Raw genomic sequence first — 23,894 nt, 5'->3', positions numbered from 1 at the left:
GTAAAGGCAATCAGAAGATGGTCTGTCCATAGTTGTGGTGTTATAGAGTTAATGGATAATTCACAGTTCATATCAGCCACCCAGTCTAGTGTCCTGCCTTCAGCATGGGATGGCTTAGTCACTCTTTGGGTAAGTCCCTGTTCTGAGAGCATATTAGATATTGCTTGAGCATTTTTGTCTGTTGGATCGTTAAATCCAAGGTTAAAGTCACCTAGCAGAAGTAATTGTGAAGATTTTTTGGTATTGTTAGAGAGGATACTCGAGATGTAATCCTCAAAGGAAGCAATAGGTCCAGGTGGTCTATATACTAAGTAGATCGTTAGGGTGCTAGAGTTAGAGATCAGTACTTTGGCTATGAAGATTTCACAGTATGTAATTGAAGGCAAGAGAATTAATCTACTTGCTAGATTCGATGTAGCGATAAGCGCGATGCCGCCTCCTCTAGCGTCAGGTCTGTCTACTCTGAGAATTTGCAAATTTTCAGGGACTGCTAATTCAAGGGCTGGACCAGCTGCTGCATGTAGCCATGACTCAGTAACTGCTAAAATGTCTAGGTTATTCATAGTGATTAGGTCAGCTATTTCAGATGCATGTGCTACTAGGGATCTAGTATTTATTAGGGCTTTATTGATTTTAGTAAGGTTATTGAGGTATTGAAGTTTTGTCGGTTTGGGTGAACTGGTTTTTTTCTCAGAAGGAGTATCGTTGAACGGTTTCTGTAATTTAGAAGTAACCTGCTAGTTTAGATTATGGGACAATTTATCCTTAGAAAGGTTTTTATTAGGAGGGAGGTACCTGATTCGTGGTTCATAGATGCAAGGTTGTCTAGCTCGGAGTTTGTTATTTCTTGAAGCGAGGGGGCAAGGTACAGATATTAAGTCAGTTATTGTCACAGGTTGTGGGCCTGCGATATAGATGTCTGAAACTATGGTCTGTTGGATGATTGTTGCTGCAATTATCTATAGTAAAGTCCAGTGGACAGTCTTGGGAGTCTTATTTCAGCTAACAATAGGGTGTGTAGGGCCTTTGGGAATGCGACCTTACAGTTATGGCTGATGTTTGGTCAACTAACTATGTAAATCACTTTGCTTTTTCACTTCCCATGCAATAGTTAGCACATAGATATACTGTAAGGCCATAGTAAGAGACCGCATGAATAGCAGATGCTGATTTGGCAGTTGGAAAGTACTATATGCTATACAGTAAAGATAGGATCACAACATGTGCAGCAAACACCAACAGTGGCAATTAGAGGACAATATATGCTATGCAGTAAAGGTAGGATCACAACATGTGCAGCAAACACCAATAGTGGCAATTAGAGGACAATATATGCTATGCAGTAAAGGTAGGATCACAACATGTGCAGCGAACACCAATAGTGGCAATTAGAGGACAATATATGTTAGGTGGTAGAGGTCAGTCTCAGCATAATTGATAATCATTAGTCAACAGTAAATGTGCACATCAATAGATGGGTCAAGGTAGCCATAGAGGCAGCACTTTAAGCTATAGAATGAAGCTATGGGAAAGTAATTGGTGCGCTTGCATCATAGTCAGGTGGTCAATTGAGCAAACGGCACGTGGGAGAACTGGGCGGCGTTAGAGCATGAGTGAAGGCAAGTCAATACGGGAGGAGAGGTACAGAGGAGTGGTCATGCTGCAACTAGGACTCAATGGCAGTGAGAAGTAGGACACGCTAGCGGCAGTAGGTGATCCAGTTACAGTGACTTAGAGGCGGGCAGGAGTCAATTTGATAGTGATAATTCAGTTCTGTGGATGAATTGTAGATCAACAGTAGTAGCCTAGGGCATACTTTCAGCAGTGCTGATACTTGATGCAGGATAGTAGCGTAGGAGGCCTACTTTGGAGGTCGAGGGTCAAGAGGTCGGCCGTGCCACGCATCAGTGCGCAAACAGGACCTTTGCCTGCGGGCCTTCACCGGAAGGGCTGCAGCTGGCTTCTGCCTGCCGGCGGATAGGTGCGTTTAGAATGCTCTCGTGTTGCTCGGCAATGCTACCAGAAGCCTCGGAATGGTTCAGCACAGCCATGTTGAAATCAGGCTGTTGCAGGCTCGTTATGTTGAATAGACAGAACCCCAATTTGGATCTGTGCTTGGCAACAAATGGGACAAGATTGCAAGATTGCAGCAAGAGAAGTGCTTCTAACGTCAAGAGGCTCACCCAATTATAGACAGAGCCTTTGGCAATGCGGTTGAGATGTTGAGTCGAGTGATGAGGAAATCAGCTGCTCCTGCAGCGTGGGCACGGCGTCAGGGATGCTGATAGAGAAGGGCTCCTTCCCTCTCCGTATCCAGAGTCGTACTGCGTGGCGAGGCGTAAAACAGGGCCTTTGCCTGTGGGCCTTCACAGGCAAATGGAAATTTTGCCGTCAAAGATTGTAGCTTGCATCTTAAATTGTCTTTGTCCATTTGCTGCCACAGTATATATTGAGGTCACCCACCTCCCTTCTCCAATAATGGGAATTGTTAGTCCCCCTCCTCCGTCTCGTCCCCCTATGTCCTTAGTGGCTGTTAACACCCTTGCCATCCCTGTGCTATTCCATCTGGGCCAGGCCCTAAGCCTCTGCACAACAGAGTGATATTGTCTGTGTTCTGTGTCCCCACCACCGTGGGTCACGACAGTCACCCTTTGATGTCTTCCTCTTCTCTGTCCATAACTTCCTCATTTCCCGATACTGTGTCTCTGTCCAGGCTAATTTCACTGGAGCGGTGAGAGTTTTTTCGCTCCTCATCATCCTCACTCCCCTGTTAGTCTTCATTCAAGCTTCACAGCTGTGCTGCTTCTTCTGCTCCGATAGAGTTCTCCTATCCTTCCCCATCCACATCATTTACACATGCCAAATCCATCTTAGTCCTACTACTTTGGTAGAGTGCCTCTCTCTACTCTCGTCCCTGTCTCTTTTGTTTCTGCACTCTTCCTCTTGCTTGCGTCGGCATTCTTTAACGATCCGCTCGACTTCTAACCTCCTTTTTTCTTCTTTAGCTGCGCTTGTATTTCCTGTTCTTCTCCCTTTCTCTTTGATATATCTTCTAGCTCTCCCTGTTTTCTTCGCTCATTCTCTTCTCTCTGTCACTTCAGCTCGCTCTCTTTCTGTTTACAATCTCTCCTTTTCCTCTTTTTCTTCCCTCTTCCTCCTATGCACTTCTTCCATTATCTTTGCCCATTCTTTAGCTTCCTCCTCCTTGATTTTACTGGACACTACTTCCTTATCCACGTTTTGCTTGCTGGCTTTCCATCTAGCTTGAGCAATATATCTGTTCGGTTGATGCTACTAACTCTTGGCCCATAGCAAGCCCCGTCTTCTCTGCATTATTCTCCTGTAGTTTTACTTACATCCCGCTGTGCTCCCTGCCTTTGCTGCTATTGTCTTGTGCCGCGTTAGTCGTTTGTGTTGCGCTATCAAATGGGTTTCTGCTACTATACGCTGATGGCGCGAAAGAGGGATTTGTGTACCGTGCCTCTGCTTTTAATTCTTTCATGGTTTAAAATCCATTGCTCTCTGTTGCTGTGTCTGCGTCTACTGTTTGCGGAGGAGTAGGGGGACCCGAAGGCTGTTCGCTCATTCGTATCTCGTTGGCTCAGCATCCAATATCGCTGAGTCAAATCCTCTTCCTCGTCCTGAAACATTTTCCACAATTCTAGTTTGGCCAATCGGTTGCTTAACTTACTCCCCTTACATGCTGCCTGTAAATAAGTGATCATTTGTCGCGGGACACATTTGAAAAAACGTCCATCTTTGGGCCATGGCTTCACCAACTTGCCCTCTGTGCCATGCATCCATTCCGTGTTATACTTGCGTATTATGTCTCGATACCACGGAAGGGACTTGCATAAGTGTTGTAGAGGCATATGCCCCATTGTTTTACTTTAAACAATACGTTGTCAAATACTTACTTGACCTCAAATTGAGGTTTTTCGACACTTCTGATATTAGTCAATATAGCATGAGATATCTTTTCTCAGCCTCTCCGGCTCAACACCATAAACACAGGTGTGTTCCATGCACCACCCCTTTGCGCCCTCCACCCTGAAGGATTAACTTACAATTCCACTTGCGTGCTCCTCACGCTCTGCCCCAAAAGCACAACACTGATTTTCAACCGACAAATTGCCTTCCAAATTTCACCAAATTTTGCAGTTTTCAAATCCTATAACACAACCTCATCAGTGACGTCACCACTACCATAGAGGAAGAATTGTCTCAACAAAACAATAAGACATAACATAACATATACACGCCCGCCTCTTTGCTTCTTCTATTAGGGTAAACCAACCAATCTTGTGCTCACTCTTCTGTAGCATCGCCTTACATGATTACATCTCAGAGAGAAACTTAGGAAACCACCTTCTGTAATATAAGATCGCCTTTCCCGCTAACCAATATACCCAGATAAACCTGTTTCGGTGTGCATTTGAGGCCAGTTCTCTTTCCAGATTGATAGCCACCTTCTCTCACAATGTGTTTCTTGATGGTTGTGGGATATGCTCTCCCACTGTAACATGTGTGGCATGGAACATAATATGTAAAGAATTAGGCAGTCTGCACCACACTACATTTTGTGACCTAGTGGGGACATTCTCAAGAGCACAGTTACCAAACTCTCAGGGACAGTCCCCAAGAGAGAGCAATTGCTAGGCTGATCTGAAAACCTCAAGTATTGTGTGTATGTGGACATCTGTGTCTGCCTGTGTAATGCACACTATGGGTGAATAAACTTGCGTCTTTTGTTTCCCACTAGGTGTATTTTGGCAGTAATAAAGTTCACAAATATGGTTATGAATCTTTTTTGTTTTCATTTAAATGTACTTAAGCAAGTAATACACTTCGTAAATTGAGTCATGCCTCTCACATTCTCATCACAACTTTTTTTGTCATCTACTCATGCACGTAGGTGTGTTTGTTCATTTTTGGCACCAAATAGAATGGAGGCTAAATGTTATTCTCTAAATGAACAGTGCGGGCTGTTGCTCCCTTTCATGTTTTTTAAACATTGACGTTGATTGATCAATCATTGTTTTCCAAATTTGCTTTTAGGCTCATTCTAGATTGTCCACTTGCCATGATTAAATAAAGTTTCTTGGTGCATGGAAAGGTCCCTTCAATTAGAGCGCACCATCAAACTATAGGTTTGCAGAAATACAAAATGATTGCTTTTCTGCATTTTATAATCACACCTTTTCACCAAAAATTACATAATCAATTTTTGTAACACAAATAAACTCCTTTAAAGAAAGCGAAAGGAATACACCAAAATATTTTAAACAAGACTTTAGTCTTTAATAAAGAAAGGTTTTAATTTAGTAAGTCATGCAAAATTCCTTCCTCTTGTAAGTGTGACAATATTGATGTTACAAGATGATTGTCGATGTTTTGTACATGGAGGATTAAAGGCCAAGATGGCCTGGAGAAATAAGAACGTGTGCCTGCAGGTTGTGCACAAATCTATGATGAGATATTTTTGTAATTGCATAGTGGATACTAAAGCATTGAGATTTTATTGTAAACATAACAGCAACTAACTATCCTTACCTCAGAAACAGGACATTCTTAAATTTTGGGGCCATATTATGAGCGTGGAGATATTGGTAAAAACATGTGGTATTTTAAATGCCTCCTATTTTTAAAGTGCCATCTATTTATGATTTAGGGACACATGGGGCCTCATTACGAATTTGGCAGTAACCCGCTGGTGCTTTCAGCGTTTTGCTGCTGGTCTTGTAGCAGCATTTCCGCCACATGATATCCCATTGCCGCCGGGTCATTCCCGGTGGCACCGGGAAATCAGGCGGCAGAAAGTATAAGTACCCATTCCCATGGAGTCCGATAGGACTCCATGGGAATGGGGACACGGAAGCACTGGCACCGTTACCAACGGTGCCAGTGATTCCGTGCCAACTATGCCTACCGCAGTGAGACCTGCCGGGTGCAATGGCCCAGGAAGGCAGAGTTGGAGTGTGGCGGTCGGGAAGGGTGCCGGTATGGTGCGACTGGCCCCCTTATTTCCAGACCGCCACACTCAGAATGAGGCCCATGGACTTTTCATGTAACCTGTTATCTAAAATATACAGCATGGAATAAGCAACTCATGTTCATGGCATTCAGTACTTTCCATGTACACCATACCCTGAATACCCCATGCGACCCCAACTTAAAATTAGGTGGTATTTTTAAAATAAAGGGTATTTAAAATGCCACTTGTTTTTATTATAGGTATAATGAGGCAGTAATGTGTTCTTCTGGAACCCAATATTCCGCATATGTTGTTGGTCACACTCCAGAAATACTGGTTGGCCACTTCACCCTTTCTCTGTAAATTGGAGACTAACCTGAGGACATGGGCAATGGGCCTGGGTCTCTGTGCACCACACACATTTTAAAATGAACACTGACTATTGAGATAACTGCGCAGAGGCATAGCCAGGATTGTCTAACACGGGGGGCCTGAAACTAATGTAGTTGTAACTACCGCAGTGACGTTAACATCTGTAAATGCCCACACAGCACTTCTGATTGTACATTTACAGGTTTTGGGTGAGTCTTGCCTGCTCAGGCCCTTCCCTGTCTATGCCTCTGAGTGTGCAGCGCCGCCTCAGGAGCGAGAACTGCTTCTTCACACCATCTTGTGCATATTTGTAAGCCGTAACTCTCTGTCACTGCTGGATAATATACAAGATATTAATGGTCATATTATTTTGTAATGTTTATTTTGCTCCCAGGTAGTTAATCCCACTTTTGCTGTGACATCTATTTCCTTGGCCAGCATTTTGAAGCAACTCTTGCTCTCTGCAAAGTATCTCGTGTTTGGATTAAGTTTCTTTCTGAATATTATTTATTTGCTTCTTTTCCTACAGGTGTTGGGGAAAGTCTTACAGACCCATCTGTTATTAAACCCGAAGACAAGCAGTAAGTTTAATCCCTCTTGACAACCTGCGGTTCTGGAATTTGCAGCTGCCACGCTAGGCGTAAGGGCGATGCCCTGCGCATCATCCCACGCCAGGGGTGGACGTTTAGAACAAGGTTTTGTTATAATCAGATGTATTTAGACAGAAATAGTGCCCTTGGTATCTTGTCTGAAGTTTTGCCCATTTATTGTGGTCCATCATCTTGTAGGCAGGGAAAGAGATGAGCATGCGGCAAGGTCTGTGTCCCCTAACACGGGCAATACTTTCGCATTTTTAGTTTTGCATAAACGATTCACGAATGGGATAAAGAGAGAGCTTTTTTCTCAGACTACTGGAAAGGCTAATTGGAGAGTTGTGTTCAATATTTATTGTAACCAAAGGAAAAGCAAAATGTTAAAATGTTAAATCAATCCTGAGATGAAATGGATACTTTATAAAGGGCTCATTCAGGCAAATGTTAGACAGGAAAGTCATTTGGGGGTAGACCGAGGTAGCAGCTGATACTCCTGGCTCTCTTCTAGGCACCTCTGGCATGACTCCTGCGACCTTTTAGGGTATTTTGTGGACCCCAGAGCCACAGGACTACCTGAGGTTTTTCTTATATTGAGATCTTGGGAGGAAAGCTAAACACTTGATTTGGTGTGCACGAGGACCCAATTTTCCATTTTGGTTATACATTATTTCGTTGGTGGTATGAAATTCAGTGTAGACTTGCCAGGTCACCTGAAGACTGTAATATGAGGAATCAGCTCTTTACGATTTGCCCCAGTTCACAGTGTTTTGGTGAACCTTGCTTTTTACCACACACTGTAAATACCTCCTTAGCTGTGTACCCACCTATATGCCTTCACAAGTAATAAGAACACACAATAAGGTGAACAAAGCTGATCTAATTCTTTTCACTCACTTTAAGCAATAGTTAATTATGACATTCTACAGAAATGAAAGCACACATCTTAAACTCCTGTTCCTCTTTTGCATTGAAAACAGATTCTATTCCTCATGCTAAAATATAACCATGAGCATATTTCATAGTAACTCTTTCTCCGCCATATAAACCCCTCCACAATGAACTTCAATCACACTTCCAGTGTTGCAGTTCAAAACTTTGTTATCTAATGACCTTGAAACATATTGTTCACTTTAGCAGAGCCTTGAGCTTTTATTTTATATATGTGAAATCTGCTTCATGGATGGAGCAGAAAGCACGTGAAAACAGCTATCTACATTGGTACTTGTAAAACTATGCACACCTCAATTGTACTTTGATCCTAAAGAATGTTCAAAATATTTGCTGCAGCAAAGTCAGTGGAGCAAAGGTTCAGTTCTCCCTTGGTGTCAGCACGGCTGTCTCCCCCTCGGTGCACCCTCCGTTCTCCACTGCTTCTCTCCCTTTCAGCAGGAAACTCAGCAATCTTCTGAGCTACAGCCAGCCTGCTCACAATCAGCAAATGCAGCACACTCCGAGAGACAGCCCCCTTTGCCTTCTGTCCACATCCCTTTTAAGGCCTCTCCTCTGTGATCTGACCAATGATGTACATTTGCCTATAGAAAGTGCAAGTAAACGCAGCCCCAGACTCTGATGTCATGTGTCAATCAGCCACCACCTCCTCTGAATAGTTAAACCTCCGGAATCTTCCAGAGAACACGTGCCTAGCCTGTCACCTTTGGACAGAGATTCAACGCAGCAAACAAAGACAATAAGTTGCACTGTCTTCCTACTGCAGAACATGAACAATGGGGCTTTGAGCAACTTGGCCCTTCACATTTCCCAGCTCACATCGTCATGCAGAAGCAGCTTTTGTACATTTATTTTTCTATGCAACATCACAGGACCTGTGTTTGCAGTCTCATAAATTAAGCCAATTCCACTAACAATCTGCACCAATACTTTGCACCAAAGAGCTCTGGATTGAGTTGCCTTTAACGTTAGTGTGGGGATAGAGTAGTAATGTAGGGTTGTTAGTGAGTAAATACATTGTTAGTCTTATACTTCATTGCAATTCAGTCCATACTGAACGATGGTGTGGTGTCCACATGATAACATCAGCTTTTATGTAATGCCGAATTCAACACCCCTTTTACCCGGTATGTTTTCCATGCATTCACAATACTGACTCACACCAGATTCACATCAGAGTCTCACCAGAGTCTGAGACCAGAGTCTCACACCAGAGTCTGAGCCTGCAGAAATTCAGAGCCCCATTTTCCCTACAGATCCTTGGGTCCGATTTTGCAGGGGCAGTTACAGGAACACAAATCAAATGCAGTTGATAGCCATGTTGCACGTGTGACAACCAACATGGTCAAAGAACATTGCCCACCTTTTAAATTGAATTTTGTTAGTGTTCTGAGCAAGGGGTCGGCTTAGAAATCAGCTGGGCTATGTCTGGCAGGTGTGGACTGGCAAAGTAATGGAGGCGGTTCAGGAGTAAGGCAGAATCCATTCTCCCTCCACCACACTAGGTTAAGGAGGGGGGGGCAGGGAATGCTTGTGCGCCTGGGCAGCATCTGTCAGGCTCAGTATGGGTAGAACTCAATAGTTGGACGGATGGTTGGGCTCCCAGTGTGGTGCTCCTGTGATGAGAAGGAACACTGCTCTGAGAGACCTCCCGGAGGCGGTGACCAGGGGAGTCACACAGCCCCACCTCCTATTGCAAATTTCCTGGCCATATGAAATTTACGAGCCCTACTTGCTCGTATGGCACAGAAATTGGCCAATGGGGGTGTGCATTGATACTCCCCAGGTACATAAAAGTGCTTACAGCTTCTCCCCAAATGCAGCATCTTGAATAATGACATAATGTGTGTTAATGCAGTGTGTGGAACCCTGTCTTATTGCGTTGGGGCTGTTGAAAAGTAGAATGAGTGAACTGACATGTTATGCTGTTTTGGGCCTGGGTAGCTCTTCTAGGCCATTTTTTGCACTTCGGTAATTGTATTGTAATTGTATTGCAAAAAAGAACACGTGGCTGGACAAGAGCTGCAAATGCTTGATATGTTTGTGCTCTGGCTTTTGTTGGAAAATGTGAAGCAAAGTGATTTAAGGACTGATGCTGGTGCCATGTGTGTGGTAGTCATATGCACTCACAGAATGCACCAGGAAAAATGATTGATAGAATCTCAATGGCTCTAAATTCGAGCTAGGACTTGCAATTCATAGTTGGATACAAGAATGTAAACCTTTATTTGATTTGGCAATTTAGCGAGTACAGCAGAGAGTTTATGGTATCTCACAGACAGTGTACACACATAGCAATCACAATAACATCATATTCCAGTTTATATCACGTATGAGAGTTAACAAACTTCAATCTTATATCATCAGTCAGATGTTGCAGCTGATCTTAACTTAATCGTTAAGTGTTCTTCGAGCTAAGTAAGAGCGGTAGTCCACCCAAATATCCCGGGGTCTGGCTGTAACGGGGAGGGTGTAAGTATACTGCTCTTTGCTTTCCTGGACCCAGGTAAATGCAAGCAGCCCTTCTTTCTCTCTTGGGGCTATTCTTGTTATTACAGTTCAGAAGTATGATTCTTTTGGCTATCATGCAACCCATATTTACGAATACTCTGTGTCTGTTGCTCTGAATATTGGCTCACATCCCAAATAATGCTCCGAGTGGGTTCCTCTCCAACGAGGAGCACACCACCTCAGCCATGATGTCAAGAATTCTATTCCATAACTCTTTCAATTTAGGACAGCCCCAAAACATGTGTAGGTGATCTGCTGACGCGTAATGGCATCTGGGACAGCACTGCTCTGTAAGTGGAGACATTTTAGAGAGACTGGCGGGCGTATAATATATTCTATGTAGCCATTTTGTCCAGTATCATTTTATTTTGTATAGGGTAGAAAGGGTGTATCTGCAGTAACCAGAATTTGCTATGAACTCCAGTGTAGGTGTCTCGCAGGGTTCACAGGGATAGTCTGGCCATCTGGCGGATGCTATAGTATTGGAATCTTTCTTCTCCCATAGCACCATGTCCGGGCCTCCAGGTCTCGGGTGAGATGAATTTCCCATTTCTAGTGCCCTCTAGCCCAGCCCCTCCCATCTTACTTGGACTGCTCTATCTGCAATGGTCTTAGCCCGGGGAAGTTCCACAGTGGGAGCCACCGGTAGCATGGGTGGACGGACCCTGTAAGGGTGAAAATTGAACACCGCGCTCCCAGTGTGGAGGAGACCGGATCAAGTGGGGAATCATCTTTATATTGTCGATTGAACACTAGTGTCTTGAGGTCCATGCATCCTACCGCTAGTGATTCTAACTTGACTTGTGGAGGAGGTCGCTCCATAATATACCAGAATGAGGCAAATTGCGCTTGGGAAGACACCCAGTATAGTTCCAGATGAGGTGCTGAGAACCCTCCCCTCTCGTATGGGAATGTCAGGACCGCATCGGCATGCCACAAGAATTGTGCGAGGAGTGCATGCATCTTGGCGAAGTAGGATTTTCCAGGCCATATCGGTATATTCCTAAGAATGCATAGCAGTTTGGGTAATCGCGTCATTTTAATTAGGGAAAGTTTGACGACAGTGGAGAGCGGAGAGATTTCAACCACTGTATTTTGTTTTCCGCGTGTACTGTGGCTCCTTCATAGTTGTCTCACAGTAATCGGGTGCGTGTTCTAGATACCATCACCCCAAGATATTTGATGTGGTCATGAGACCACTGCAAAAGGAAAATACCACGATAATGAAGGGTGTTATCCGTAAGTGGAAATATTTCAGGTTTCGAAAAATGTATTGTAAAACCCGAAAAGTCAACAATTTGTTTAATGTCCTGTAGAATGGGATCAAGATTAACGTGTGGATCTCTGACGTACAACAACACATCATCCGCATATTGGGATATTATCTCCGGTGGGCCAACCAGGCAGATGCCACATTGACTGTGACACTCTCTGATAAAGTCATCCATGAACTCGATGGCTAGAGCGAACAAGATGGGGTTAGCGGGCGACCTTGTCAGGTGTCTCTACCAAAATGAAATTGCTAGGACATGAAGGAGTTAACGAACTTTCTTGCTAATGGTTGTGTGTACAATAATTTGATATATTGTACCATGTTTGGACCTATCCCCATCTTTTCCAGTGCCACCCACAGCAATTCCCATGACACCATATTGAAGGTTTTTTGAGCATCGATAGTTACCGCCACTGCCCTTGCCAGGGGTTCCATCCCAGCCATAACATTGAATATTCATCTAATGTTAAGCAATGTGGATCTTCCGGATGAACCCAGCTTGGTCGGGATGGACTAAGTGCGGCATCAGGGCGAGTAGGCGGTTAGCAAGAACCTTAGCAAAAATGTTGGTATCACAATTCATTAGTGATAGAGGCCTGTAGGAACCACACTGATCACTAGGCTTGTCTTGTTTAAGGAGTGCTGTCATCACAGCCTCCCACATCAACTCAGGAAGCAGCAAATCACTTAGAAATTCATCCCTTGCACTAAGGAGAATAGGGGCCACTACCACCGCGTATTCATGGTAAAACTCTGCAGTGAGGCCATCAGGTTCCGAAGCCTTCCCCTTGGGTAGTTGGAAATGACCATCATAATTTTTCGAGTGTTATGGCGTTGTTGAGTGCCTGCTTGGTCTAGGTGTTAAGGCATGATAGCAGAATTTTCTCGAACAGTGCATATATGGCCTGATCACCAGAGAGCTTTTCTGCGGAGTATAGGTTGCAATAAAAGTACGGAAAACTTGTTCCACTTCAGCGTCTGCCCACTTAATGTCACCTTCCTTGTCAAGAATGGAGTCTACCTGGGAGCACCTTCTTTCTGCCTGCACCAGTCTTGTCAATGTTTTCCCCTGTCTATCTCCCTCTCCTTACCACCTGGCCGCCTGTGGAGGGGAGAAGGTGCATACTTCCCTCGTCTCATGCGCCTCAAATGTTTCAAGTTCCTTACGTATTTACAATAGTACCTGGGGTTAGGGGATCGGGAATATTCTGTTTCACGTCTCTTAAGGGCATTTTCAGACTTCTATAGATCCTTCCATATGTTCCTAAGTATTCCCGATTCCCTGGATATAGACATCCCCCTAATATAAACCTAAAAGGCTTGCCCTCTGATGCCCTGCGAGGTGGATCCCGCCACATTGCAAGCGAAGAAGGTATCTATATCGGTCTTAATCTGCGCACGGAACACTATGTCCTCTAGTGCGGCCGATTTGAACCTCCAGGTGCAGCCATAACACCTGCCCCCGATCTGTAGCATAAAGGATACAGGGGAGTGATCTGACAACGTACTTGGTCTAATATATATGTCAATAACATTCACCATCAATGAGCCGGTAATCAAGAACATATCTATAGGAGATGACATATCATGCACTGAGGATTGGAAGGTATAATCCCTCATCTGGTGATGTGCTATACGCCATGCATCATGTAGGTCCAGCATCTGTATGAGGGAGAGCAAGCAAAGTGCAGCTCTGGGTTGGGGTCTAGGTGCTGAGTTTGTTCTATCAAGCGATCGATCTAGGATCAGGTTCATGTCACCCCCCCATATCAAAGGTATTCCCATCGTACTCAGACAGTAGCCTCTCGAAAATGTCACAGAACTCTGGGGCGTTGAAATTGGTACGATATGTGTTAGCATGGATCTTCTTTCTTAAGAAGAACTTGAGGTTGGTGAAGTCTGATGTTGTTGGAACGTAACTTTCATCTAAACAGGGTTTTATTGACTCTGGAAGAAAGATAGACAAGAATGTCACCTGTGAGACACTTACAAACCATAACTAAACCTTTAAACTGAATTCTTTGATCGACAGGGTGACAATGCAATTTCCTACAGGCCTCAAACACATGGGATTGATGCTGCAAACCACAGACAACCCGTACTGCTCCATTTTGTATTACTTGCAACCTTCCTATGTTGGCTTGGGTGGTACCCACCAACAAGCTGTTGCAGTAGTCTAATTTCGTATTGACAATAGCAGCAGCAATCAAGACTCTATTTGTCTCTGAGAGATAGGGGCGAATCTGCCACTGAATATAATAGGAGCAGGAAGATTTAAGATAGGAAACATATTTCTTAAAAGATCGATGAGAGTGAAAAACTCCCAGTGTTTTAACAGATTCTGAGACTTCAATTACATTACTAGCAATTGAGAAGCTTTTGTATTGCCGATCGAGTTTTTTCAATTTTTGTTGTGTGCCAAGGATAACCAACTCTGTTTTAGAGTTATTCAAGGCCAAAGAGTTTGCAGCCATCCAAGCCTGTAGGGCCATAAAAACCGAATTGATTATTTCTGAATCTTTAGTGTAGGAACGAGAGAGCTCAATTACAATCTGGGTATCATCAGCGTTGTTTGCAAACTTTACTTGCATGGAAGCAAGAAGGTGACAGAAGGGTCCTGAGTATATGTTGAATAGCAGAGGAAATGCACACAAACCCTTTTTGACCTCACAGGTGAGAAGCATCCTTCGTGATTGAGCATTCCCTTTAACCACATGGGCAGCTATCAGTGCAAGAAAATATTTAAACCAGGAGGTAGCAGAGGGGGGACATTTCCCTACTTTGAGCAGTCTGTGCACTAGAACATCTCTTCATTTGTGTCAACCTTTGTGAATCAGGCTCTATGGGGCAGATTCTCAAATGTTTCTTTGTACAAATGTGAAATGTGCAAAGTAAAAGATGTGCCCTATTCACGAAATACAAGATGCACAAGTGCACACAATGAGCCTCATTACAAGGTTGGAGGTAAAACCGGCAATGCTACCTCCAACCTGGCAAGAAAATCCAGCACCCGCGAATGGGCAATTACTGGGGTATTCCAGCCCGCCAGACCTGGTAATTGCCCTTTCACGGGTGCCGGAGCTGGTAGATCCCCATTCCCATTGAGCCCAGTAGGGCTCAATGGGAATGGGGATGCCTGTAGCACTGGCACGGTTCATTACCGTGCCGGTGCTACAGGCTTGCTGTACTCGTGGGTGCCTTTCATTCCGCCAGGTCAGACCTGGCGGAATAAATGGCACCCGCAAGCACAACACAGAGTTTGCCGGTCCGGATACACCGGTACCGGTAAGCTTACCGGTACCGTTGTATCAGGACCGGCAAACTCGTAATGCGGCCCAATGTATGCAAAAAGAGGGCAAAAGATGCGCAAAGTGGGCAGCAATGATATGACTAGCTAAATATGCATGCAAGAGGGGCATGACCAGCACAAATGGGCAAATATTCTACAAAAACAATATTCTCAAAGGTCGAGCACATGGTTTAATCCAATAACAAACTGGAGCAAGTAGCCCAAAACGTGATCAAATAAAATGGATGGCAAGACAAAACAAGGCCCACTAAAGAACATGTTACAACCAAAAACCACATGAAAACAAGAGTGCATGGAGACAAGTGAAACAAACTTGCATGGGACACCTTTATAAACTGCAGTGCCATGCCCTTCTTGAACGAAGAGCATACAGAAACCAAACAGAACGTAAATCTACGTATGCAGAAGATGTCAACTTGTCAACATTTGAACAGCATAACAAATCACACAAAACGGGACCCTTCATGTGAGTGCTGAACATGTCGCTGCATGTACAGGTTCTTGGCCAACTATGCGCTAAGTGACCTTTAGTGTGCCCAAGTTGGTGGATTGACTCATGGCTAGGGTTGAGAGGAATCATTACTATTCCTGTCTGAGTTGAATCTGAACTTCCATCCAATGGATCCGATCCCAATAAAATACTGCCAGGGCTCAATGCTGTATCCATGACAGCCACATGTGCCTCCATGGCAGTGGCAACATAGTTCCAAACTGTCGTAGCCTCTGTATCATGAAACAACTGTAGGCAAATTTGGGGCCTGCTGAGCAGTCCCGCTGCTCTCCATGTGTACAGTAGTTGCCTCACAAACACCCAGTAGGGCCTCTGCTGGGGAAACCTGGATGTTGGTCAGGGTCTAACGTAAATCTATCTGGTGGCCTCCTCAACTCCCTCTCCCAGGTCATCTGCTGTGTTCTTCGATGAGACAGACAGGCTCTTTCTGGAGATATGCCATCGTGATGGGAGGCACTGATCCTTGCCACCATGGCAGCAGTAGGACTCGGCCATGGTGTTGTGTCGCCACGGGCTGTGCTGGATGTTCACCACACATCTTTGTCATAGTTAACAGCTACTGCAACATCATCAGCATCCGCTTTGTCTCCATTGTCAATAGGGGAATATAACCCAGCAATATGTTGAGTGGAAAGAGTTGAGTTGCATACAATGCATATCCAACAAAAATTAAAATTGAACTTCTTTCTATGTGGGTTGCCTGTTCCCTGATCAGGCCTTTAGCATTTCCTGGAACCGAATAAACTGATGGGTGGTGTAACAGAGTCAGTGTCCTAATCCCACACCACAACACTTATTATCCAACCAGTAGCCAGAACACAGGGGTTAGTAAAGCTAGAAAGCTAGAGGATCGATACATCTCAAGGTAAAGCAATGAGACCACCTTCCCTGTTCCCCTCCCTATTTAACAGCAAGATTTGCCAAAAGCCATACTTACAGTGCCATTCAAAACCCATTAGAAACATTCAGAATTCATGGGGAAAAGGACAGAAGGGAGGTGTAACGCTCACCTGATTCCCGCAGAGGCGCCGGTCTTGACTGGGTGAATGCCGTATCTTCAAAGGTGATGTGTAACACACGGTTGGCTCTTTGGGCTGGACCTCTGTGCACTGTATGTCTGACTCGAAGAGTAAGATGTCTGCAGATAGAAAATATGGGATTAATGAACTGGGGTTATTGGGTGCCTCTCTCCTCTTCCCTTTCTCTTCTCCTGTAGAACCCCAAAAGGTTAACACCCTCACCTTAGGTAAGTGAACGCCGAGCTCTCCATCTGCCTCGGGGCAGGGTGCCGTAACCAGTTTCTTCACTGGATAAGGGTGCAGGCCTCTTGACCTCAGAGGACTGCTGTCTGTTGTTAACTGCACGAACGGTAAGTTCTGGGCACTTCAAATGTCTTAAAAGTCTTTTGTAATGATATCTCTTGTTTTGCAGGGTTCCGGCGATGGCAGATGGCGGGCTGATGAGAGTTGAGGATCGAACCCGCGTGAGGAATAGAAGCGCCTGGAAGCACGTAAGTAAGCGCTTGTAGCCTGCTTCACGATGCGCACTAACTGTCCCTTTTATCTTGCAGGTACAAGTTCGGAGCTTTAGAGAAGCTGAAGGGTGCTGGAATACCCACTGGATTCGGCGTGGGAAGGAGTAATGGCACGTGAGTAATAAAGTTGCCCAATGTCTTTAAACGCACCTTCTTTTGTCTTTCAGATGCGGGATGCTGCGCCGAAGGCCTCCGGAGCGTACGAAGAGCTGGTAAGCTTTTGTCTTTCAGATGCCGGAATGCAGTGCGAAGACCTCCGGAGCATGCGAAGAGTAGGTAAGCCTTTGTCTTTCAGATGCCGGAATGCAGCGCGAGGCGTTGGTGACAGCTGATGGACCAGGTAAGAGATGCGCTGCCACTGAAGACCGTAGTGCTAACCTGTTCTTTCTTTGTCTTTACAGGTGCTGCTGAAGACTGGATTCCAGGATGGTAAGCCTTTGTTCCCTTAGGCCCAGGATCAGAAGCAGAAGACACGATGAGCGTTCTGCTGCAGAGAATGCAGAATAACGCAAAGCAAGATTCATCCATCGGGTGTGGTTTAAATAGCCTCCTGTAGCGCTTAGGTGTCTCCTTCCGCAGCCACGCCTAGGTAAGAAAAGAGTTCCTGCTTTCCAGAAGAGTTCCAGTGTTCTGAACCTAGGGAGTGGCTCCTGCCCCACCCAACAGGAAAAGTAGTCCCAAACAGAAGAGGATCAGGGGTTCAACTGGCAGGTAAGTAAGCAGCATGGTCTGCTGCAGGTAAGTCCACCCAAGCATTATGAGCCCGGCGCTTCCAGCGCTGGGACTGGGCATCTTTATGAGCCTGGTGCCACTGGCGCCAGGACAGGGTCCAAAAGGTCCCAATTGGGACTGGCTGGCACTCGGAACTGGGGTTATGGGTCTGCTTCCACGGGAGTCGGGCAAGTCCTGATCTTTTGGAAGCAGAGATCGTGACAGCACCCCCCCTCAAGGCCCCTCCCAAACCGGGCGTCTCCGGGGGTTTGGGCTTGTTAGGAAATGTTCGATGAAATCTTTTGATTAGACGAGGCGCGTGGACATATTCTGCAGGTTCCCAGGATCTTTCTTGGGGGCCGTAGCCTTTCCAGTCAATCAGGTAAAATAGTTTAGATTTGGAGATCTTGGAATCCAGGATGCTTTTGACTTCGAACTCGAGTTCTCCATCAACTAGAATAGGTTTTGGAGATGTAGTTAGTCGGGTTTGAGGTTGCATGGGTTTTAATAGAGAGACGTGGAAGACCAGATGTATCTTCATGTGAGGGGGCAAGTCCAACTTGACCGCTACTGGATTTACTATGGTAGTGATGGAATAGGGACCAAGGTATCTTGGGTTGAATGTGCGTGGTCCTTTTAGAGGTAGATATTTGGTGGATAACCAGACTTGATCTCCTACTTGATATTGGGGGGCTTCCTTCCGATGTTGGTCTGCTCCTTTCTTGTATTGTTCTTTAGCCCTTTGAAGGTGAGAAACGGCTTCCTTAAAGGCTTGGGTGATTGTAGAATGCAGATGGTCTACTGCTGGTGTTCCAAGATCTTGGAGTGGATCCAACTCCGAGGTTCGAGGGTGACTACCGTATAAAAGAAAAAACGGGGTCTTCTCAGTTCCCGAGTGGACAGAGTTATTGTAGGCATATTCGGCTATCCAAAGGATATCTTTCCAAGTTTTTTCAGTTTGTTGTAGCATGCAGCGCAAATACTGTTCCAGAGTTTGATTGGTCCTCTCGGTTTGTCCGTCGGTTTGAGGGTGGTGGCTGGTCGAAAGTCTCACATCAATTTGAGCCGACCGACAGCAACTTTGCCAAAAATGAGAAATAAATTGACCACCTCGATCCGAAATTAGAACTGAAGGAAAACCGTGCAGTCGGACGATGTTTTTGAGAAATTCTCGGGCCAGAGTTGCTGCTGTTGGTAAGCCTTTGAGTGGAATGAAATGCGCCATCTTGGAGAATAGGTCCACGATTACTAGGATCGTATTGTATCCGGAGCATGGGGAAAGATCGGTGATGAAGTCCTTAGAAAGCGTATGCCAAGGGCGAGGCGGGATGTCAATAGGGCGTAAGAGGCCGGCTGGTTTTTCCTTTTGACTCTTGTTTTGGGCGCATACTCCACAGGACATTATAAAGTCTCTGATATCTTTTTTCCAAGACGGCCACCAGAAGTAGCGCTTGATCTTTTCCGAGGTCTTGGTCATACCGGGATGTCCTTCCATTAAAGAATCGTGATAACAAGAGATTACCTTTTTCTGTAAATCTGTGCTGGGCAGGTATAACCGTTCTTGGAAATATAATAGGTTGTCCTTCACTGTAAAGTCCTTTCCCTGCAGATGCCAATTCTGTATGTCTGCTGGAGTTACCAGTAGCCTGGCTTTATCCTTAACTTCCTCTATGGATTGTGTGGCGATTACACCTAGAATTCTTTGTACGGGAATGATAGGTACAGCTTTAGGATTGATCAAATGTTCTTCCACTCCCATCCAAGAAAGGGCATCAGCTTTACCGTTTTTTGTACCAGGTCGATAGGTAATTATGAAGTCAAACTCGGCAAAGAATAGTGCCCAACGGAGTTGCCTAGAGGATTGAGCTTTTGCGGTTTTCAAATATTGCAGGTTTCGGTGATCTGTAATCACAGTAACGGTGTGTCGGGCCCCCAGAAGATAATGCCGCCAAGCCTTAAAGGCAGACTTGATAGCTAGAAGTTCCTTATCAGTAATAGTGTAATTGATTTCAGGAGGCGAGAATTTGCGGGACCAAAATGCCACGGGATGCAACTGATTGGTTACTGGGTCCTTTTGTGATAGAACTGCCCCCATGGCAAGGCTCGAAGCATCAGTTTCAACGATGTAGGGGAGTTCTGGGCGAGGATGTTTTAAGATCGGTGCAGAGATAAATTTAGTCTTCAAATTCTGGAAAGCTTGTTCCGCCTCGGTAGACCATTCAAAATGTTTGTTTTTCTTTAACAAGGCGGTGATGGGCTGGACTATTCGAGAGAATTCGGGGATAAACCTGCGGCAAAAGTTAGCGAAGCCTAACATGCTTTGAACACCTTTTACGGAGGATGGCGATGGCCATTTGAGAATTGCATCGACCTTCTTTGAATCCATATGCACTCCGCTATGTGATAATATGAATCCCAAGAATTCAACTTCAGTCACATTGAAAACACATTTTTCCAACTTAGCGAACAGTTTGTGTTGACGCAATCTCTCGAGGACCATTTTCACGTGTTTCCGATGTTCAGTTTCCGATGAAGAATAAACGAGGATGTCGTCAATGTAAACAACAACACACACATCTATGAGCTCTCTGAGGACATCGTTCATAAAATATTGAAAGGCGGCTGGGGCATTGCAAAGTCCGAAGGGCATGACCTGATATTCAAATAGCCCATACTTGGTGCGAAAGGCCGTCTTCCATTCATCGCCCTCTTTTACTCGTACCAAGTGGTAGGCTCCTCTAAGATCCAGCTTTGTATATATGCATGCTTTTCTGACTTGGTCCAGGAGTTCAGGGATCAAAGGTAACGGATATCTATTCTTAACGGTGATCTGGTTCAGGGCGCGATAATCTATACAAGTTCTAAGGTCCCCTTCTTTTTTTGGAACGAAGAACAAAGCTGAGGAAGCAGGGGACTTGGAAGGACAAATAAACCCATTCGCTAGGTATTGATCCAGGTATTGTCGTAGGTGAAGATTCTCAGGCTCGGTGAGGGCATAAATTCTACTACAAGGAGGAGTAGATCCAGGTATCAGGTCTATCTGGCAGTCATAAGACCTATGAGGAGGTAGAGAGTTAGCCTGATCCTTCCGGAAAACATCTTGGAATTCTAGGTATTCAGGAGGTAACTGAGGAGCCTCCGAGGAAATTGCTGCCAGTGCAACACCAGGTCGAGGGTGACAAGTAGAGACACATTCTGGAAACTGAACCGTTCTTGCTCGCCAATCGATCTGAGGATTGTGCTTCTCAAGGAATTCAAGGAATTCCTAGAATAATCTGGAACTGAGGGGCCTTGATCACATCGAACACAATCTTCTCATGGTGTCCATCTTGACTTACTAGCGTCACTTCTTGGGTGGTATGCGTTACTGGTCCGGAGGCTATCTCCGTACCATCCACCGTAGTAATGACGTCCTTTACAGCCTTTGGACAAAGAGTCAGATTCATCCTCAAAACCATTTCATGATCCACATAATTGCCGATGGCACCGCTGTCGACGTAAGCTTCAATCGCATGTAATCGATCCGGATGTTCAGGGCTAATGAGGACCATAGGTATCACGAAATGCAAGGTCACGGAACTGGTTTTAACGCTCGGCAAGAGGACCTCTATTCTTGTCGGGCAAGGTCGTTTCCCTGCTCAGAGTTTGTGACCCTGGTAACTGCAGCTCCTACTGCCTTCTTGGCTGGTTTCACCGGACAGTCTCGAAGAAAGTGCCCCGAGTTTCCGCAATAGAGGCATAATTGCAGCTGTTTTCTCCTTTCCCGCTCCTTTTGTGTTAGTGGTCCTTTCAGGCCCCCTATTTGCATGGGTTCCCCGGAGTCTACTCCTTTGGTAGGAGTTGGTGGTTTGGAAAATACTCGAGCATCAAACTTGGAACGATCGGCCTTCCTGTTCTGCAGTCTGTGGTCAATTTGAACGACTAAGTCAATATAGTCCGAACAGTCTTGCGGGGGATTCACTACTTGGGCTAACACATCTTTGAGCTCTCCACGTAGACCTCTATAAAACAGCGTAATCCTTTTGTCCTCAGGCCATCGAGTTTCCACTATCAGTCTGTTGAAAGACGCAATATAAGCCAAAAGGTCTTGATTACCCTGTCGCAATGAAAGGAGCTCATTGTCCAAGGCCTGCCCCTGTGAATGTCTTGCAAACAGTTTTTCCATACTGAGCTGAAAAGCTTGAAAATCATGGAGAACCGGATCATCTTTATTAACTAGAGGGATCGACCAGTCTGCCGCATTGCCACTAAGGTACGAAAGCACGAAAGCTACCTTAGCTTGATCAGTTGGAAAGGCTGCTGGCCGGCATAAGAAGTGCAACCGGCACGGATTAATAAATACTGCAAACCTCTTTGGGTCACCAGAAAATCGTTCGGGCGGAGCCAGAGGTACATTCCCAGGTAGGTTGATCTGCACTGGGTTCGTAGAGGATGTTGAAGGAAGATTTGCCCCTGATGCGGGTAACGGAGTTTGTCCGGCTTGTGACTGTAGCAATTGTCTAGCGAGATCGTCTGTTCGCTCCTTGGAAATAATCAGTTCCCTTCTTAGAGCATTCGTTTCCTGACGGGCTGCATGCACTTCTGCTCTTAGTTCCCCAAGTAACTGGGCTAGCTAGTCGGTATCCGAGGTTTCCATAGCACCTGGGTGGGAGTTTTGCCATAGGCTTTGCGTTCTGTAACGCTCACCTGATTCCCGCAGAGGCGCCGGTCTTGACTGGGTGAATGCCGTATCTTCAAAGGTGATGTGTAACACACGGTTGGCTCTTTGGGCTGGACCTCTGTGCACTGTATGTCTGAATCAAAGAGTAAGATGTCTGCAGATAGAAAATATGGGATTAATGAACTGGGGTTATTGGGTGCCTCTCTCCTCTTCCCTTTCTCTTCTCCTGTAGAACCCCAAAGGTTAACACCCTCACCTTAGGTAAGTGAACGCCGAGCTCTCCATCTGCCTCGGGGCAGGGTGCCGTAACCAGTTTCTTCACTGGATAAGGGTGCAGGCCTCTTGACCTCAGAGGACTGCTGTCCGTCGTTAACTGCACGAACGGTAAGTTCTGGGCACTTCAAATGTCTTAAAAGTCTTTTGTAATGATATCTCTTGTTTTGCAGGGTTCCGGCGATGGCAGATGGCGGGCTGATGAGAGTTGAGGATCGAACCCGCGTGAGGAATAGAAGCGCCTGGAAGCACGTAAGTAAGCGCTTGTAGCCTGCTTCACGATGCGCACTAACTGTCCCTTTTATCTTGCAGGTACAAGTTCGGAGCTTTAGAGAAGCTGAAGGGTGCTGGAATACCCACTGGATTCGGCGTGGGAAAGAGTAATGGCACGTGAGTAATAAAGTTGCACAATGTCTTTAAACGCACCTTCTTTTGTCTTTCAGATGCGGGATGCAGCGCCGAAGGCCTCCGGAGCGTGCGAAGAGCTGGTAAGCTTTTGTCTTTCAGATGCCGGAATGCAGTGTGAAGACCTTCGGAGCATGCGAAGAGTAGGTAAGCCTTTGTCTTTCAGATGCCGGAATGCAGCGCGAGGCGTTGGTGACAGCCGATGGACCAGGTAAGAGATGCGCTGCCACTGAAGACCGTAGTGCTAACCTGTTCTTTCTTTGTCTTTACAGGTGCTGCTGAAGACTGGATTCCAGGATGGTAAGCCTTTGTTCCCTTAGGCCCAGGATCAGAAGCAGAAGACACGATGAGCGTTCTGCTGCAGAGAATGCAGAATAACGCAAAGCAAGATTCATCCATCGGGTGTGGTTTAAATAGCCTCCTGTAGTGCTTAGGTGTCTCCTTCCACAGCCACGCCTAGGTAAGAAAAGAGTTCCTGCTTTCCAGAAGAGTTCCAGTGTTCTGAACCTAGGGAGTGGCTCCTGCCCCACCCAACAGGAAAAGTAGTCCCAAACAGAAGAGGATCAGGGGTTCAACTGGCAGGTAAGTAAGCAGCATGGTCTGCTGCAGGTAAGTCCACCCAAGCATTATGAGCCCGGCGCTTCCAGCGCTGGGACTGGGCATCTTTATGAGCCTGGTGCCACTGGCGCCAGGACATGGTCCAAAAGGTCCCAATTGGGACTGGCTGGCACTCGGAACCGGGGTTATGGGTCTGCTTCCAAGGGAGTCGGGCAAGTCCTGATCTTTTGGAAGCAGAGATCATGACAGCAGGCAGCAGAT

The 23,894-nt window shown here is 45.6% G+C and overlaps 1 protein-coding gene across 1 annotated transcript in view; it reads left to right on the top strand.

Annotated features, from left to right (window-relative positions):
- Positions 1-23,894, top strand: part of TRPM6 (transient receptor potential cation channel subfamily M member 6) — a 1,703,532-nt gene that overhangs the window by 1,591,451 nt on the left and 88,187 nt on the right. Inside the window, exon 37 of the mRNA XM_069625828.1 lies at positions 6,876-6,927. Within this exon, the coding sequence (XP_069481929.1) occupies positions 6,876-6,927 (52 nt within the window). The remainder of the gene's footprint in view (positions 1-6,875; positions 6,928-23,894) is intronic.

The sequence above is a fragment of the Ambystoma mexicanum genome, chromosome 6p, assembly GCF_040938575.1.
Source record: "Ambystoma mexicanum isolate Mex_15411 chromosome 6p, UKY_AmexF1_1, whole genome shotgun sequence".
Taxonomy (NCBI): Eukaryota; Metazoa; Chordata; class Amphibia; order Caudata; family Ambystomatidae; genus Ambystoma; species Ambystoma mexicanum.
This window is presented reverse-complemented; position numbering and strand designations above follow the sequence as displayed.